The sequence below is a fragment of the Zymoseptoria tritici genome, chromosome 10 (genome assembly GCF_000219625.1).
Source record: "Zymoseptoria tritici IPO323 chromosome 10, whole genome shotgun sequence".
Classification (NCBI taxonomy): domain Eukaryota; kingdom Fungi; phylum Ascomycota; class Dothideomycetes; order Mycosphaerellales; family Mycosphaerellaceae; genus Zymoseptoria; species Zymoseptoria tritici.
In genome coordinates, this window is record NC_018209.1 from 1,034,341 (window position 1) to 1,050,004 (window position 15,664).

General features: G+C 53.6%; 7 protein-coding genes across 7 annotated transcripts; 2 read left to right on the plus strand and 5 right to left on the minus strand.

Annotated features, from left to right (window-relative positions):
• Positions 1-1,139: 1,139 nt before the first annotated feature.
• spc97 (spc97 like protein) lies at positions 1,140-3,922 on the minus strand (the record flags this gene model as incomplete). The annotated part of the gene is made up of 3 exons (XM_003849037.1): positions 1,140-1,406; positions 1,468-3,479; positions 3,547-3,922. Coding segments are annotated over 3 exons (2,607 nt in total), but the record flags the coding sequence as incomplete, so codon positions are not given.
• A 157-nt stretch (positions 3,923-4,079) lies between these two features.
• On the plus strand, positions 4,080-5,097 carry MYCGRDRAFT_76460 (proteasome core particle subunit alpha 5; the record flags this gene model as incomplete). Its single annotated transcript, XM_003848874.1, has 4 exons — positions 4,080-4,212; positions 4,268-4,276; positions 4,333-4,759; positions 4,821-5,097. The coding sequence occupies 4 exons, from the start codon at positions 4,188-4,190 to the stop codon at positions 5,095-5,097; spliced, it is 738 nt and encodes a 245-aa protein (XP_003848922.1).
• A 615-nt stretch (positions 5,098-5,712) lies between these two features.
• MYCGRDRAFT_96303 (uncharacterized protein) lies at positions 5,713-7,211 on the minus strand (the record flags this gene model as incomplete). Its single annotated transcript, XM_003849036.1, has 3 exons — positions 5,713-5,772; positions 5,835-6,373; positions 6,425-7,211. The coding sequence occupies 3 exons, from the start codon at positions 7,209-7,211 to the stop codon at positions 5,713-5,715; spliced, it is 1,386 nt and encodes a 461-aa protein (XP_003849084.1).
• A 722-nt stretch (positions 7,212-7,933) lies between these two features.
• MYCGRDRAFT_48420 (uncharacterized protein) lies at positions 7,934-10,253 on the minus strand (the record flags this gene model as incomplete). Its single annotated transcript, XM_003849035.1, has 2 exons — positions 7,934-9,982; positions 10,113-10,253. 2 exons carry the CDS (start codon positions 10,251-10,253, stop codon positions 7,934-7,936), a joined length of 2,190 nt encoding a protein of 729 aa, XP_003849083.1.
• A 307-nt stretch (positions 10,254-10,560) lies between these two features.
• Positions 10,561-11,177, minus strand: MYCGRDRAFT_82439 (uncharacterized protein; the record flags this gene model as incomplete). Its single annotated transcript, XM_003849034.1, has 3 exons — positions 10,561-10,812; positions 10,915-11,029; positions 11,107-11,177. The coding sequence occupies 3 exons, from the start codon at positions 11,136-11,138 to the stop codon at positions 10,738-10,740; spliced, it is 222 nt and encodes a 73-aa protein (XP_003849082.1).
• Positions 11,178-11,320: 143 nt separating this feature from the next.
• Positions 11,321-12,955, minus strand: MYCGRDRAFT_101464 (uncharacterized protein; the record flags this gene model as incomplete). The annotated part of the gene is made up of 3 exons (XM_003849033.1): positions 11,321-12,362; positions 12,420-12,594; positions 12,650-12,955. The coding sequence occupies 3 exons, from the start codon at positions 12,896-12,898 to the stop codon at positions 11,422-11,424; spliced, it is 1,365 nt and encodes a 454-aa protein (XP_003849081.1).
• A 181-nt stretch (positions 12,956-13,136) lies between these two features.
• Positions 13,137-15,355, plus strand: MYCGRDRAFT_76469 (uncharacterized protein; the record flags this gene model as incomplete). The annotated part of the gene is made up of 4 exons (XM_003848875.1): positions 13,137-13,242; positions 13,314-13,370; positions 13,427-14,201; positions 14,250-15,355. The coding sequence occupies 4 exons, from the start codon at positions 13,234-13,236 to the stop codon at positions 15,353-15,355; spliced, it is 1,947 nt and encodes a 648-aa protein (XP_003848923.1).
• Positions 15,356-15,664: the final 309 nt, after the last annotated feature.

A 15,664-nucleotide genomic window follows, 5' to 3' on the forward strand; every position in this document is an offset into this window, starting at 1 on the left:
CTGCTCCGGGCGACGTCGATTGTTGTTATCAAGAACATCGAGTACACTCGAGGAGGGTTCCAGATGACAAGCCGAGATGTTGGAGTCCAGGATCAGAACTCTGGACAGGATAATAATAAGCATGTTCCTTGCAAGCAGGCCTTCGACAGGCTTTATGAAGTGCTGCTTCCGCCCTATTCCGCGAACGACAGGTGCCAGGTGGTGCCACGGGACCTTCTCTATAAACTCTCCATCTACCACGCCAATACTGCTTTCCTTATCCCAACACTGAATCTCAAACTCCACAGTAACACGCCTCGAGCCATGCAGCTCTCCCTGGTCATCCTCTCCATGGCCTCGACTGTCTTCGCCCAAGCCGCGATCAACCCTCCTGTCGGTTCTATTCAAAAGTGTTCCTCCTTCAAATCCTGTTACTAACAACAAGCGACCGTAGTTTTGCTCGAAAGTAGGGCCCCCAGCCAGCGGCATATGCATCCTAAAGGTTGCCAGTAACGGAGTCGCGACCTCCGTCCTGCCCTGCTTCGGAGTACGTAAAGTTGATGGTGTTACCTCACCACGGCGCACTTGCACACTCGCTGACATTTATTCGAGAGATCGCCGTGCTCAGTCGCTAACCGACCATGTCGCGAGGATCCGCACCACCATGGCCAAGCGCTCTGCTTGGGACAGAAATGAGGACGGGCGAGTGTTGCTTACCTTTCTCGGAGATGTATGCGGTGGGAATGGTGGCTCGGGGCGATGGATGAATAAGATTGGTATGGGCAGCATTGCTCGAGGAATGAAATTGTCGATGGGCACTCTGTTGAAATCGGAACGATATGGGCGGGCGTTTGAGTTCCCCGCGTTCCGATTTTCAACAGAGGCAAGAGGGCGCTGTCCGTCGGGATGAGAGTATAATGGAATACTGAAGAGAAGGAGAAGTACTGGACGCGAACCAGACTTTGTTGTCATTCCTCGCCCGGACTCACTCATCCATACCCTCTTGCATATCCGTGAAACGCCTCCGCTAAATCATACTGGAACCGACGAACAGCTCATCACAGATCAAAGCATCTTCATCTCCACCCGGAATGATGACATTGTTATGAACAGCGTCTCAATCAACTAAATGCGCCGACGACGCCCATACCTCCGGCCCCTCCCTCATTGGCCATGCTCAATCTCGCACATAACCCCAAGAACACAACTGTCTCCGTTGCCGCCAGGTAGTTCAACGCATCGAGCAAAATCTTTAGGTGCCGACTGAAGTGATCTTCATACTGCTGCAAGATCGAGAACAGCTTATCCAGCTTGGCCGAGTCCGCAGAACTTCCTCCCAAGTCGGGATCGGCGGCCGCGAGAGACCGCGAGAGGGAGCCAGTGTATTCAGCGAAGAGGGTGCACGTGGACATGACTTTGGAGTTGATCTGTCATCACAGTCAGCAATTTGGCGGCGAGAATTGAAGGACGAATAAGACAGGAGCTCACCCTCAACAACTTCGAGTTCGTCAACATGCACTCCTTCAAACACGTCGCCAGAAAATCTACGTGATCCTGCATCAATTCGTCCACGGTCCTCTCCACCTTCGGCGTCGTCTCGGCAGCGTCCACGACTTCTTGACCTTCCGGCTGCGCCAACCTCGCCATGAAAGACTGCCAATTCGGTTCTATGACCTCGCTCGTGCAAAAGTAGAGCAATTGCTGCACGAAACAGAGCATGCGACTTCGGAGACACCAGGCCCTTCGCTTCCAGTTTTCAATCTTTCTTGTCACGGGCGTCTTGACAGCCGCTTTGTGGTGCCATGGTTTGCCTTTTGTATGTTCCGTCCAGGAATTCGTGAGCAGAGTTTCGAGATGCTTCAAGCTGAGGAGGTATCGGAAAAGGAGTTGGTACCGAGTGAGTGTGACTCGGCTCACAACCAGCGACAGAGGGAAGGGAACGGCATAGTCCAGAGTGAGCGCTTCATATCCGGAAATGTCCTTCTCTTCCCTCGCGTCGCTGTTCGTGCTGTTGCCCGCGGCGGGAGTGTATGCGGTGAGTGAGGTAGCGTCGGCGTCCATGCCTTGCACGTTGACCACGCGCATGAGCCAACCAGTCAGACCGACGTCGTTCATAACGACTTTCACGTCTTCCTTGAAAGGGTCTTCTGCGGCCACGGATCCAGGTTGGCGCAGGACGATATCGAGCAGACTTTGGAGTTTGCCCACGTTGACGTTGCGGGCGGGCTTTTTGCGGAGCTCGGAGTGGGTGAGCTCGAGAAAGTAGGAGAAGAAGTCGCTGCGGTCGAGGAAGAAGTAGTGCTTCAGACTGCGTAGCCTTGCTGGCAGAGCGTGTGTCGTGAGGAGTAATGTCATGAGGCTTCGATTTGCAAAGGCGTATGCTCCGCTGACGTTCTCGAGGAATCGGGGATCTTCAAATGTGTGTGGAACATCTGTGCTGGCGTCCAGATCTCGGGTTACATTCTCGATGCCGCCGCATTCCCGGACGACGTTAAGATACTTGCCCGCGAGCAGAACCCGATCCTTGATGGAGTCCAGCTGGGGCGGTACAAGATCCTGCCGAAGTGTATAGCGCTTCTCCCAGTATTCATCTGTGTAGTCCTGCTCCAGGCCTTCACGACGAATCGACTTCTGCTCCTTGATCAGGAACTCCTGGTGTGGATCCTGGACGTTGCCGTGGTGGAGCCACTCGTTCAGCATAGCCATGTATGGACGGCTGGCTTCTCGCAACAGCAGTGTGAGTAACTGTCGCGCCGCCGGATCGCCCGCCATGGCTGCCATTCTCTTGGTCAATAGCCTCAGCACAGCTCCACCTTTGCAGACTTTCTTCCCGGGCACTCCAGTATCCTTGCCCTCTCGAAGCGATTCGAGGATGTTCTCAAAGTCGTCTGTCTCGTCCAGATCCTCTTCCCGGTCCAGCATACTATTCTCTTTTAGGATTACGTTACCCACGCTGTAAAGCTGATGCATCATGTGGGCGGTCGGTTTAAGGTGCAGGCTCAATTGATGTAGTGTGAAGGCCTCGTTTGTGAGCATTTGGTGTTCCAGTTGAGCGATCAGAATCATGTAGTCCTTTGTGAGCTTCCTCATCGCTGCACACAGTGCATGATTGACGCTACCCATTTCCTCTCGACTTTGAACCTCGACAAAAGCGTCTACGGCGCAAAAATGGGTTGCCGTCTTGAGCATACTTTGTGCGAGGTCGCGTAAGCTCGGGTCCAGGCCTGGCTGTATACCAAATTGTGGTCCTGCCAATTGACTCTTCTCGTCCAGGGGATCATACGAGTTGGCAAATTGTATGTACTGTCCTTCGAATCCCATGAGCACAAAAAGCAGATCCTCAATGATTGCTTTCTCCTGAGCCTGCAGCGAGAGCGAGCCTAGTCCGGGAGGATGCAGCGATATAGGTGCCTGCGCTGCCACTGGAGGAACAGATATTCGCGAAGCCAATGGTGCTGTTGACGGGGCAAGCAGACTGGCGTGAGGGCTCCATGGCGGCGCTGTATCGTGTCAGCCGCAAGCCTCTCTCCCACATCCTCCACCTCCATCGCATGCTGTCTCACATACCCGCTGCCGAATCACTTCTAGGCTTTACCTGAGCCTTGCCTTGCGACTTTGGCCTTTCCGCATCCACGCTCTTTTTGAAGCTGCCATTTCGGTCCGGAGCTTTCGTCGGACTGATTGTTGTGCGTTTGATCACTGCTTCTCTTGTCAAAACATCACGCCGTGTTGTGTCGGTAGTCGTCGTCCGGGTGTGAACGTTGGACTTCGAGGATGTTTCGGCGGTGGGTGAGGGGACTGCGGCGGAGGTGGGACGATTGCTCTGTTGGCGGACTGAAGCAGATGCGCGTCGCTCAGCGAGTGTTGCGCCACGAGCGGGTGGTCTGGAAGCCATATATCGTTCTGATCTCGTCCATTGGCGGCGTAGAAGAGCGTATGTGTTGTCCTGTTGTCTTGGTGTTTGTGAACTGAATCCCCGCGAATCGAAGTTGACGCGCCGTGGTCCATGAAGGCCGCTAGCGTGCCATGAGCTTCGTGGTCTGCTTGTGCCTGATTGATTGATGAAGCTCTCTCATCAAGAACATCATCCGAACACTGGAACCTTATAGACGACTTCCATTCTGCATACCACTCGAAGACCTCAAAGACTGTGCTCACGAGCTACAACGACCGAAGCCATCGATCCTCTCACACGGTAAACCGCCGCCATGTTCATAGCTCGCTCAGAATACGGTAAACGATCACTTCCATGCATATGACGGCGAATCTCTTGCTGACACTATTACAGATCGTGGTATCAAGTTTGTCACTACCGGCCGATTGATCGATTATTTCCTTCCAAACTAACATGTCTCAGCACCTTCTCCCCAGAAGGCCGCCTCTTCCAAGTCGAATACTCCCTGGAAGCCATCAAGCTCGGATCAACCGCAATCGGCATCAGCACCTCCGCCGGTGTCATCCTAGGAGTCGAGAAGCGCATCACATCTTCCCTCCTCGAAACGAGTTCCGTCGAGAAGATTGTCGAAATCGACCGTCATGTCGGCTGCGCCATGTCTGGACTGCAAGCTGATGCGCGGAGCATGATCGAGCACGCCCGCGTTACCTCGCAGAGTCACGAGTTCCACTACAACGAGCGATTAGGAGTTGAGAGCTGTACACAGGCGATTTGCGATTTGGCGTTGAGATTTGGAGAGGGTGCGGATGGTGAGGAGAGCATCATGAGTCGGCCGTTTGGTGTGGCGCTGCTCATTGCGGGATATGATGAGAATGGACCATCACTGTGAGGATTGATAACATGCTGGTTCGTTTGAGAGAGTATCGCTGATACGTTGTGATCACAGCTACCACGCAGAGCCATCGGGCACATTCTACCGCTACGACGCAAAGGCCATCGGTTCCGGTTCGGAGGGTGCTCAGGCTGAGCTACAGAACGAGTTCCACAAATCGCTCACCCTGGAGGAGGCAGAGGTACTCGTACTCAAGACGCTGAAGCAGGTCATGGAGGAGAAGCTGGACTCAAAGAATGTGCAATTGGCGAGCGTCACAAAGGACAAGGGTTTCAGGATCTACGGCGACGAGGAGATGGCTGGTGTCGTTGGGCGGCTGGAGGGTAATTGAGGATGGGAGGTACGGTGAAAACGAAAGCTAAGACCGCAAAAACGCAAAGGCATGTACAATACGACTGCGGCATGGTGGAGCAAAGACGGTCTCGGCCGCGGTCACTGTGGACGAGTGCCTGTCTTCATGTAGGCACTGCGAAACGAAGGTATGGCCGCGCAGTGGCCTCCACTCGACGGAGAGATATCGTCGTAGACTCCGACGAGATCAATGACATGAGCTTCAAGGCGAGGAGTTCACAAGTGCTCCACCCCACGAAGCATTACCTCTGATGTTGACTTCGTACATAGGCTTCTCCTGACCCTCTTCCAATCATGTGCTTGCCTACATCAACCATTTCCTATAGCTCGAACCTAGCTCGGACATCGAGCTACCACAGCCCAACATCTTGCCCGACCTGTTCGCCTGAAGAGCCATTTCAGCATGGAGACCATGTGACGATGGAATGCTGCGTATCATCATATCGTCTCTTCGCCAGAGAGCTCATTGCTCCACTAAATAGGACATCCGAGCCTCGATCAAGGTTGGCATCCGGGCCCACTGGGCAGCATAGAGCTTCCTGGACGCTCCGATCGTCCTCTATTGTCTTCGCGCCCAAGCGCCTGCAATATCGTCCTAATCGTCGTCCTCGTCATTGATCAAATCCGAAATGTTGATCTTGCTGCGAACACTCGGCTAACAAACCACCAGTCAGCACATCGTTCACCAAGATAGCATCCTCAACACGATCAACATACCATCTCATGCGGCGCCCACCTCTCCACTGCACTGACACTCTCTCTCAACGTAAAATTCGGGTTCTTCGTATCATCTTCAAGCATCCTCGGAGTCTCGCTTCCAACCGCCATAATCTCATCACTCCACCTCATCAACCTCTTCACCAGATCCGGGAACGGCAAGCTCCTCATCCCACCCCTCAATTCGATCATATGCTTCTGTGCGGGGCGATGCATCCTGATCGAGGCCTGCTTGTTACCATACATAAACTCGTGCAACGCGACACGACCCACGGCCAGAATCATCGCATCAGATGTGGCGCGACGAGGGTCGTGGAGAGCCTCTTGCATTGCGGTGATGGCTTTGGCGTGCAGCCAGTACATGTATTGCGGCCGCATTGTGCCGAGTCGGACCATGTCCCCGGAGCCGAAGAGGAGTCGCACGTAGAAGAGAGCGGGTTCGGAGAGGGCGTTCTGCGTCATGAACCATTCCCAGCGGATGCCTTGGTCTTTGGTAATCTTAAGCGCGGGCCAGCCGCGGGGTGCGTAGACGGTCATCACTGTGGAGGAGATCAGTTGTACGGAATCGGCTGTTCTCCTGTGGGACTTACTGTGGTGCAGAATCTCATCGTACCAAGGTTGGTACTCGACCGGATAGCAATTGTAGGGGTCGCCGACTCCTCGACCTGGTCCGACTCCGGGCGAGGCAGGAGGCGTCAGTAACGGCATGCTATAGCGGGGAACCTTCTCAGAGCCATCTGCCATACGCTTTGGTCGGGTTCGGCTGACTTCCTGCGTGGTTCCTGTAGCATCCTCATTGGCAAGCGCTTCTCTCCTCCGTACATCTCGACATTGAGTACATGGGCACGGTATAAGGCCCTGGTGCAAATGGTGGTCTGGCGAGGGCAAGGCAGGGAGAGGTAATGTCGGTAATGTTCGGCGGTAGAGCGTCACTGCAGAGTCGGCAGATATATCGTCCTGTTGACGATGCGTGAAATCGACGTTCGCCCCACCAGTGCTGTAGCTGCTGGTCCGACTCGACTCGTCGAACACTATTGGCATCGGTGCATGGCGTGGTTGGTCCGGCAGTCCAGGAGGCACTCGCGGAGCGGAAGGCCCATCGCTGCGAGAAGATTGCGCGCTCTCGGCCTTTTTCCGAGCAACTCGTTTGACCTGACGTTCGGGCTCAGGCTCGTTAACGACGAAAGCTCCTTGTCCAGTTCCAGAATTCTCCAACTGCTCAAAGATCTTCTTCCTTCGTTCCGGCCAGGACTTCAGCGCTGCTACACTTCGTACTCTCTTCTTATTGTTCGCATCGTTCTTCGGATCAGAGGTCGTTACGATGAAGTCTATCTGCTTGGGAGCTTTCGGCGCTTTCTTTTCAGACTTTTCGGCCATACTTTTGTGTTCAACGCCAAAGGATTGAAAATGCGTGTGTAAAGCACAGAGAAGAGTGAGGTGATCTCATAGGATCTATCAGATCTGCCGTGTGATCGGCCAGGGCAGGGCAGTTCCTGAACTAATAATCCGTAGCTCGTCGTAGGAAGCGCAGCCATTCGCCACGCCGGGAGGATCTTCAATAGCGGATGTGGATGCATCCACCACTTATTAAGCGATTGGTACCACCGTCCGAGGTGCTTTCCAAGGCTCCTAGATTAGCGAGCCATTGCATTCATTCTCGTCTGGTTCGAAGTGCACTTTGGATATTGAATTCGGGTCGGACATAAATTGTTGATTGTCACTGAAATTGAGGTAGCATTGCAGAAACCTCGGCTGATCCTATTGCTTCATGATTCCGTGCAGGGAATATTTCCCGACCACATGATGGAAGGTGGCATGGACTGACGGGGGTTGGGCAAAGCAATGAACCGATCGGTGCGGTCTCCGCGATGCGACTAGACGAATGCGAACATGATTGATGCCTGTCGACAAGGGAGCTCGCATCATCAGCTCCACCACATCTACAGACCCTTAGCCAACACCTCGCGTGTGTGCACGCGGACAGCAAGAGGCATACCTCCAACATCGCTCCTGTTGACGATGATGCGGTGTTTGAAAGAAGAGATCGCATCAATGGGAGGGCGCACGTCAACGGTCCTGTACGACACGAGGTATCATCTCTATGACTTCTCTTTAAGCTGCGGCACGACCCACCAGTCGTGGTATCTCTTCCCTGGCGGCGGGATGGTGACTTCGACCAGACTTCGGAGGTCGACCCCGGTGTCCACGCTCCGCTTGCCATGTTTCTCGCAGATATGTAGGAGCTGCGAGATCGCTACTGATGTCGCAACGCATACTGTCTCGAGACTCTTCAATTCCCGCTTCCAGCGATCCTCCGTGCCGACGCATCTCGCTTGCATCGGACTCGCGGTCCTCTGTTCACTGAACCAATGCCTTGCTGTGTTGATGTGGCCTTGTGCAAAATCGCACGTCTCCTTGATCGTCGAGGCGAGGGACTCCTCCTTCATATCCTGTACGTAGCCCAGCGTGAACTCGGCGTTGTTCGCCAGATTGAGCAGCGGCTTCATACGAGCTTCATGGCGCATCTGACTCTCTTCGTAAGGTTTCGGACTTGTGTCGATCAATTTCGTGTGCTCGAGGAGGAGATAGAGGCGCTGCAGAGCGTATGCCATTCCCAATGTGCCCTTTGCCATTGTACACAAGCTGTGGTACCACTGCTTGGACGATCTGCACTGCTCGATGTAGTTCTGACTGCCGTTCATTTTGACGAGATCCTCCAGTCGCCTATCGGCGAGGAGAGCTAGAGACTTGACAATGCTTTCTCGCATTGTGCAGAACGAGCCAAGTAGGATGTACATCATACAAAACTCGCTTGGTAAGTACAGATCCGTCTCAAAGCCGAGCTGGATGACCCATGCCGATATTTGAAGCTTGTAGAATCTGGTCCACAGGCTGAACGGCGTAAGCGTCAAGGTCATTCCTTGATGCCTCAATTTGCGAGGAGCCACGATACTGTTGAGATGCTCATCCGCGGCCCTCGCGTCGCATTCGAGCTCGTCCAGCAGCGGCACTGCCTGCGTGAAGAGTCGACGCGTGCGACATCGATTCTGGCATATCGTGCGGTAGATGTTGAGGTACTCTGAGAACATTCGGTTCATGAATTCTTCGATGAGTCTTGAGGCTTGATGTCGAACATCAGTCGGCACTTCGATTTGAAAGGACTCGGGGTCGGCCAGAGGATCTCCTGGCAGGACCAGATCTCTGAGATCGTTGAGCATCAAGTCAAAGTGGGAGACATCTCCTGCGACATTGTTTTCACCCGTCAGTACGTCTTGCATTGTTGCCCGTGCATATGTGTTCGGTACTGGGTCCCGATATGCAAAGGCCCAAGTAGCATTGAGCAAACACTGCGGACTTTGCCTCACGCTTGGGGCCGTCAATGCCTGAATGGCAAGCATGTCATCGCAGAATTGAAGCCATTTCTTGTGAGCATCATGCCAGTCCAGCTGCGGCATCGGTCGCGGCGGTGTGCTAGTAGCAAGCTGTCGTTGAACCTTGTCGGAGAAGGCATCAGGTGTCGGCTTCGCGAGAGAGTGGTGTTTCTCCATGGCACCAATCTTGCTCTTCACCTTCACCCACTGCTCGTCTCTTCCATCCATCGCAATGAGCATGTCTTCCCGTGCGACGAGCCTGTGCTTGATCGCGAACTTTAATGGACCTTCCAGGTCTGAGCTATCCACCCAGTCCATAGCATCGACCAGAATACGCAGAGTTTCCTGGGGTTCCATATCGTCCAGTAGTTCGCGACCAAAGAGATATGTGACGAAGTCTTCTTCTTCATAAAAAGTTTGAGATTGGATCATGTTGAGTGTGAGCTCGCAGCATTTGATTACTGCTATGCAATAAGCTCGTAGGACGACGTGGACCAAATCGTCGTTTGTGGAATCGTTCGCCACTCCGGGGGCTGCGACGTCGTAGCGAAAGTTGTAGGGATATCTGTTGTCTGGTTCGAGGAGGCGAAAGATGTGAAGCGAAGTGAATAAATTTTGAGAGAGCGGATAGCCATCATGGAAAATCAGCTCCAGTCGGAAGATCTCGTCCATGATCCAGAGGACTTCGGCGGCATCAAGAGGGGAGCAGACATCGAACGTGGCCTCAAAGGTGTCTCCAGCTGGGATATAGCCACTGTCCATCTTTGAGTCCATAATCTACGGACGTCCGTTGGTCAGTCAAAGTGTAGTGAGATGAATGTCATGCTTGCACAGCGACCAACCGTTGCGGTATAGACAATGGTCATAACGATAGTCGCATGTCAAGTGTGAATGTCGATGATCATACCTCAAGAGCTCCAACGGCCTCGAACAGCGTGAAATAGGCATCCTTGACCAGAACGCCTGGTGGCAGCTGCTTCGTTGCGTTCACAAATCCCTCGGTGATGTCTCTTGCAGGTCTTGTCGCTGCGAGAGGCTTCTGTCTCATCTCGAATGCCTCCTGCCTCAGACGAGCTTCGGCGGTCGTGATGGTGGACGCATTGTTATCACCGTTCGCATTGGCATCGTGAGAATCTGGATGCATGATTTCGGTTTTGCTCAACGTTCAAATGAGCTTGAGATTGTGAGATTCATGGTTGACACTTGGCCAGATTGCAGTCAGACATCTCGACGGTTGAGAAAGTGGCATGAAGTTTCGACAGCAAGTAAACACTTTATCAAGGAAAGAGTGATGTTTGTTAGAGGTCGCGATTCAAAGCTTGCGGCTTGGCATCGCGGACCAGTAAAGCGACCATGCGATGAACCTGTGTGCACATTGAGATGGTACAGAGTCGTGTACATTCGCACTTCCTCATGATACCACCAAGGACCTCTCTGCCCCTCGACGATGCCTTTCGCCCTCCTCCATCACCACTTCTGCCCGCCTCCATCACAGACGTATCCTTTCTCCCCCCTCAGTCATCCCGCCGTATTTACTGCGAAGCATTCTGTTGCGCAGCCTCCGCGTTCGCCGTCTCGACAGATCTCAATTCCTGCTGCTTGCCGTTCTGTGTGTCAACCGTCAGCATTTCCGCTGTATGTTATGAATCCCTCCTCATCTCCGCTGCGTCCAGCCAATCCTCGGCCCAGGGAACATCTCAAGTACGCACCTCCCACTTTGCGAATCGCAGGTCGATCTCTCCTCTCTTCTCGGCCTTGAGTCTCTGCTCTTCTTTCAATGAGCGACGGACCACGCGGGAGGCGACGGCCAGGTAGCGGTTGTAGCTGTGAGGTCGAATGGTGTTAGTACCCTGGTGAGGAGTCGACGGACACGGCGCGCAGCAGATGGGTTCGCAACGTACGTGATACCCGCAGCTTTCCACGCGAATGCCATTGTGTGTGTTTGTGGTGGGTTTTGAGATGGTGTGGTGGTTGATCGCTGATCTCTGCGATTCAATGGTGAGAGCTCGAGTTGCAGTCTGTGGCTTCCAGCTGACGCCCGGGAATGTCCGATCACGTGACTGTAAGAAAGCGGGAGAGACAGCCCTGAAGAACGACAAGGAGAACGCCGTCTGTCTTGTTAAATAAATTTACACAGCTGAACGTGCAGGCTTTGTACTGGTACAGCTCAATATCTGCGGCACTAGAACACAACAGAACCCTCTATCGTACTTTATTTACACCTTCAATCCCATTTCCTCTGCGTATGGTAGAACATAAAGATCACCAACGGTGCTTACGGAGGCCTTGTTCTCCAATGCCTCCTTCGCGGCCTGCTTCACCTTCTCAAGAGTGACACCATCAATCGCAGATGCGACCTGGTCAATCTGGTATGCCTTTCCGTCACGGATCAGACCCGTACCAGTGAGCTCAATGCCTGCTTGCGTGGCGGAGCCCTTCTCAAGCTCCCGGAATTTGGCGAGCGCCTTGGCCTTGTTGAAGTCCTCCTCGGAGATGTTCTTTGAGGCACCCTTGAGGGCCTCAACAACCTTGGGCGCGGTCGATCGAATGTCGGAAGCAGAGCCGTTCAGGCTGATGGTGAGAAGGCCGGCGTCGGAGTAGATGACAGACTTGGTGGAGATGTGAAGAAGTGGTGCTTCTTGCGCTGCTTTTCCGAGGAGAGAGAAACCTGGCGACCACTTGATGCTTGATTCACCTCCCAACAGCGAAGCGAGAACAGCGACTTCTGGCTTGAAGAATGAGCCGGTGATGGTGCTGGAGCCTGAGAAGCCAAGGACGACGGAGTTGCCACCAGCGTGAGCGATACGCTCCTCACCACCGTAGTACTTGGACTGCTCGGACTTGATCTCAGCAGCGGCCGAAGCAGGCACATCGGTAAAGAACTCGCCAACCCATTTGCTGAGAGCGCCGTCCTCCACACCGTTGGCTACAACGGCGAAGTTGGGCTTTGAGTAGGCAGAGGCGGCAAACTCGGTGAGGGAGTCGGCATCGAGGTACTTCTTGAACGGAGTGGACGAAGTGGGCGAGAGGGGAGCGCCGAGTCCTCGGTGGAAGGCAAGGCCATGAGCGCTGTCAGTAGCCAGGGCAAGGGTGTTTCCGAGGTGCTTCTTCATGTTCAACTCCATGAGCGGATGGATCTCCTCGTGCAAAACGTATGCTGCGATGTTGTCAATGATCTGTACTCCATCCCATGCTCTTGTCCAATGCTACTAACGCTGGTATTTCGTGCGGGTCGCGACCTCGGCGAGGAGCTCGACAAAGTATGGTAGGTCATCGCGGAGGAACTTGACTCCAACGACAATGTTCTCGCGGGTGTGGTATCGCTGGAGCTCGGCGCCGAGAAGTTCTGATTCGCGTTGTATCCGCAGGGTCGATCGTCTCTCGGTGGTCTGTATCACTGGTTAGTCGGCCCAAGCATTGGTTTTCGTCGCGGGCTCTTCTCACCCTGAACGCATAGCGCTCGAGTCCTTCTGCGAGACCTGGAGCGAACTCGTATCGGGTACCGGCCTTCGCGACCAAAGCCAGAGTCGTTACGGGACCGGCCTGGTCTCTGCTGGCGACCTTGAGTCCGTTGACGTCGCTGGTCTGGTAATTGAGAGAACCGGACGCCGCGGCATAGCCCCGAGTCGGCTGCTGATGCGCGCGGCGGAGCGCACGCTGAGCCTGTCTGGAGATAGCGGAGCGCGAGAGCATGATGGTATAGAGCCCTCGCGGGTGTTGGACAGGCTATGGGCGAGCAATGGGTGGTTGTGATGTGCTTGAAGTTCGTACAAAGTCGGAGTATGCGCTGACCAGCAAGTGCCAAGCTCGACGTGATTGGGCAAGAGCGATGGATTCTCTTCACCTAGCGGCGGTCAGTGTCACCTCTCGCCGAACTTCATTATTCTCATTGTCCCGCAAATTCGACCAAAAGGCAGAGTTACTCGCTGGCATCTTTATGTCGGCGCTGCACTCATGCGCAAACGTCGACGGTAGCAACACGAACAACTCTTGACGACGTGAGAGGTCTCAAGAGTTTTTTCCGCATCATGGCACAGGTAGGTCATACTCTGCTTCATCCTGGAATGCGGCTGGAATTTGGCAGAACGGTGACTGACATGTCCTCCAGCGACTTCAAGAACTGTGCACGCTTTTGGTGCAAGATGCCTATGGCCATACCTCTGCCGTATGCAAACGCCTCTGATCTTATATGGTCAATCGCTGGTCTAACAAGAAAAAAAGCAAATCTTCTCGACTCTCGCAGAAAATGGCCGCCTCGCGCGAGCTCGGCTGCAACAGATCACTCGCATTCCCGCCCGTCAACTCCGCCACGCCCTTACGATCCTCGTGCAGCAACACATTCTCCTCTATTCTACCTCCGACGATCAAGCTATTGCTTTCTACCAAGTGGACTGGCGCAATACATACTATCTCCTCCGAGCGAATCGCATCATCACGTGCGTCGAAGAGCGGTACGGTGAAGGTGCTGGTCAAATTATTACCACTATTCTCCAGCTTGGACATGTTCGTGTTGGAGATCTGGCCCAAGCATTTGATGTTGGTGACCATGTCAGCCACGAGAAAGAGAATGGGACCTATGACAACCCGCTGAACCGCGAAGGAAGTGCTAAGACGAATGGGGTGGATAGCCAGCCTGGCCATGGCAAGATTACCAGTGTCGGACAATTCCACGATACACTACGCACATTACTTGTCGACGGATTTTTGAACAAATTCCAGAAGAGGTCTTACATGCCGTCTGCAGACCTACAAACCGAGATGGAGGAACAAGTCATTAGCGAACAATTTCCGGATCGTAAAGTCACAGGAGGAAAGAAGCAGGGCGAGTTCAGGAGTGCAGTCAATATGCTCAAGCGCAAATGCCGGGAAGGCGACGAATTTTCCGAAATCCGTGACACGACCAGAGTAGGGCAAGGCGCTCCGAACAAACGTGCAAAGCTGAATGGCGCGAATACCAACGGTGCTGGACATGGCGATCATGGTGTAGGGGATTCTGGTGTCCGACTTCCGGTACTGTGTTGAGGTATCCCAATGCGGATTCCAGTCGCTGACAACATCCAGAACGATATGGTGCTGAAGGTGAATCACGCGCAATGCACATTGGCCTTGCGAAGTCAACGTCTCGAAGAGATGTCTGAATCCTACCTCGGCGGCATCACAAGTCATGTCTACGGAGCGTTGCTTCAAGTCCTCGAGGGCAGAAAGCGAGGCAGAGACGACGATATCATCGAGCCAGATCTCGATCCCGGAGACGAAGAACTAAGACAGCCAACAGCAACAACCTCAGAAGTTGTGGAACTGCTTGATCCGAACTTCGATCTATCGCTGTCCATCAATGGAGCTTCAAGCATGTACAAAATCACGAATGGCGACAGCAACGGCAAACCACAAAAGAAGCCAAAAGCTTTCGATCCAGAATTGGAAGAACTTGGCATCAAACAGGAGATGGAATCTGATGATGAAGATGACCACCACTTCCCAGGATATTCATCATACGCGGACCGAGAGAAACGATTATGTCTGATTGAGGAGCATCTCAAGCTCCTCGCAGAGCATAGCAAGGGATTTTGCACACGAGTTGGCAACGCAGGCCACGGCGAGTGGCGGGTCAACTTTCCAGCACTTACGAAGACATTGATTCAAAATGACATCGACGCGACTATCATGGCACGCTTCGGCAAGGTCCACACGCGGATCACACGACTTCTCCGCGAACGAGGCCGGCTGGACGAGAAGCAAGTGGCCTCATTCTCCATGATGCGCATCAAAGACGTGCGTGTCATTTTGACAGAACTCCAGTTCGCGGGACTGGTAGAGGCGCAGGAGGTGCCAAAGGATACCGCACGAACACCAGCTCGCACAATCTACCTTTGGATACACGATCAAGAGCGGGTGTCGAGTATTCTACTCCAGCAGACCTATCAGGCCATGTCTCGCACCTTTCGTCGTCTGGCCGTGGAGCGGGAGGCTTACAAAAGCGCCATCGAGCGAGCGGAAATGTATCCCGACTCGTTAAGCCCGAGCGATCGCGACGCTCTCATGCAGTGGCGGGAGATTGAGGAGAAGCTGCTCATGCAAGTGCAGCGTATGGACGAGTTGGTGGCATTGTTGCGTGACTTTTCAGGGATGGACACTTCGTTGGTTTCATGAGGAGCAAAAAGCAGTCAGGAGAAGTCAGCCAGGATTGAGCATGATACCCCAGTGAATACGGACGGGCAGGATTTGCTTTCATGAACATTGTCCCGGCGTTGACTGACGAGGCAGCCGGGCATTGAGGATAAAGTGCTTGTGACAGGGCATGGTCACGGTGTGACTTCAGGGGAAAAGTTGATTTGAGGATGCGCCAGCAATGAATGCTCGGCATGAGCCATGATACCACTGTACATGTTATCTCAACATTATTACCGCTCGGATAGTGAGCTGGTGTGATGTACATACTCCACAATAACAAGCAATTGC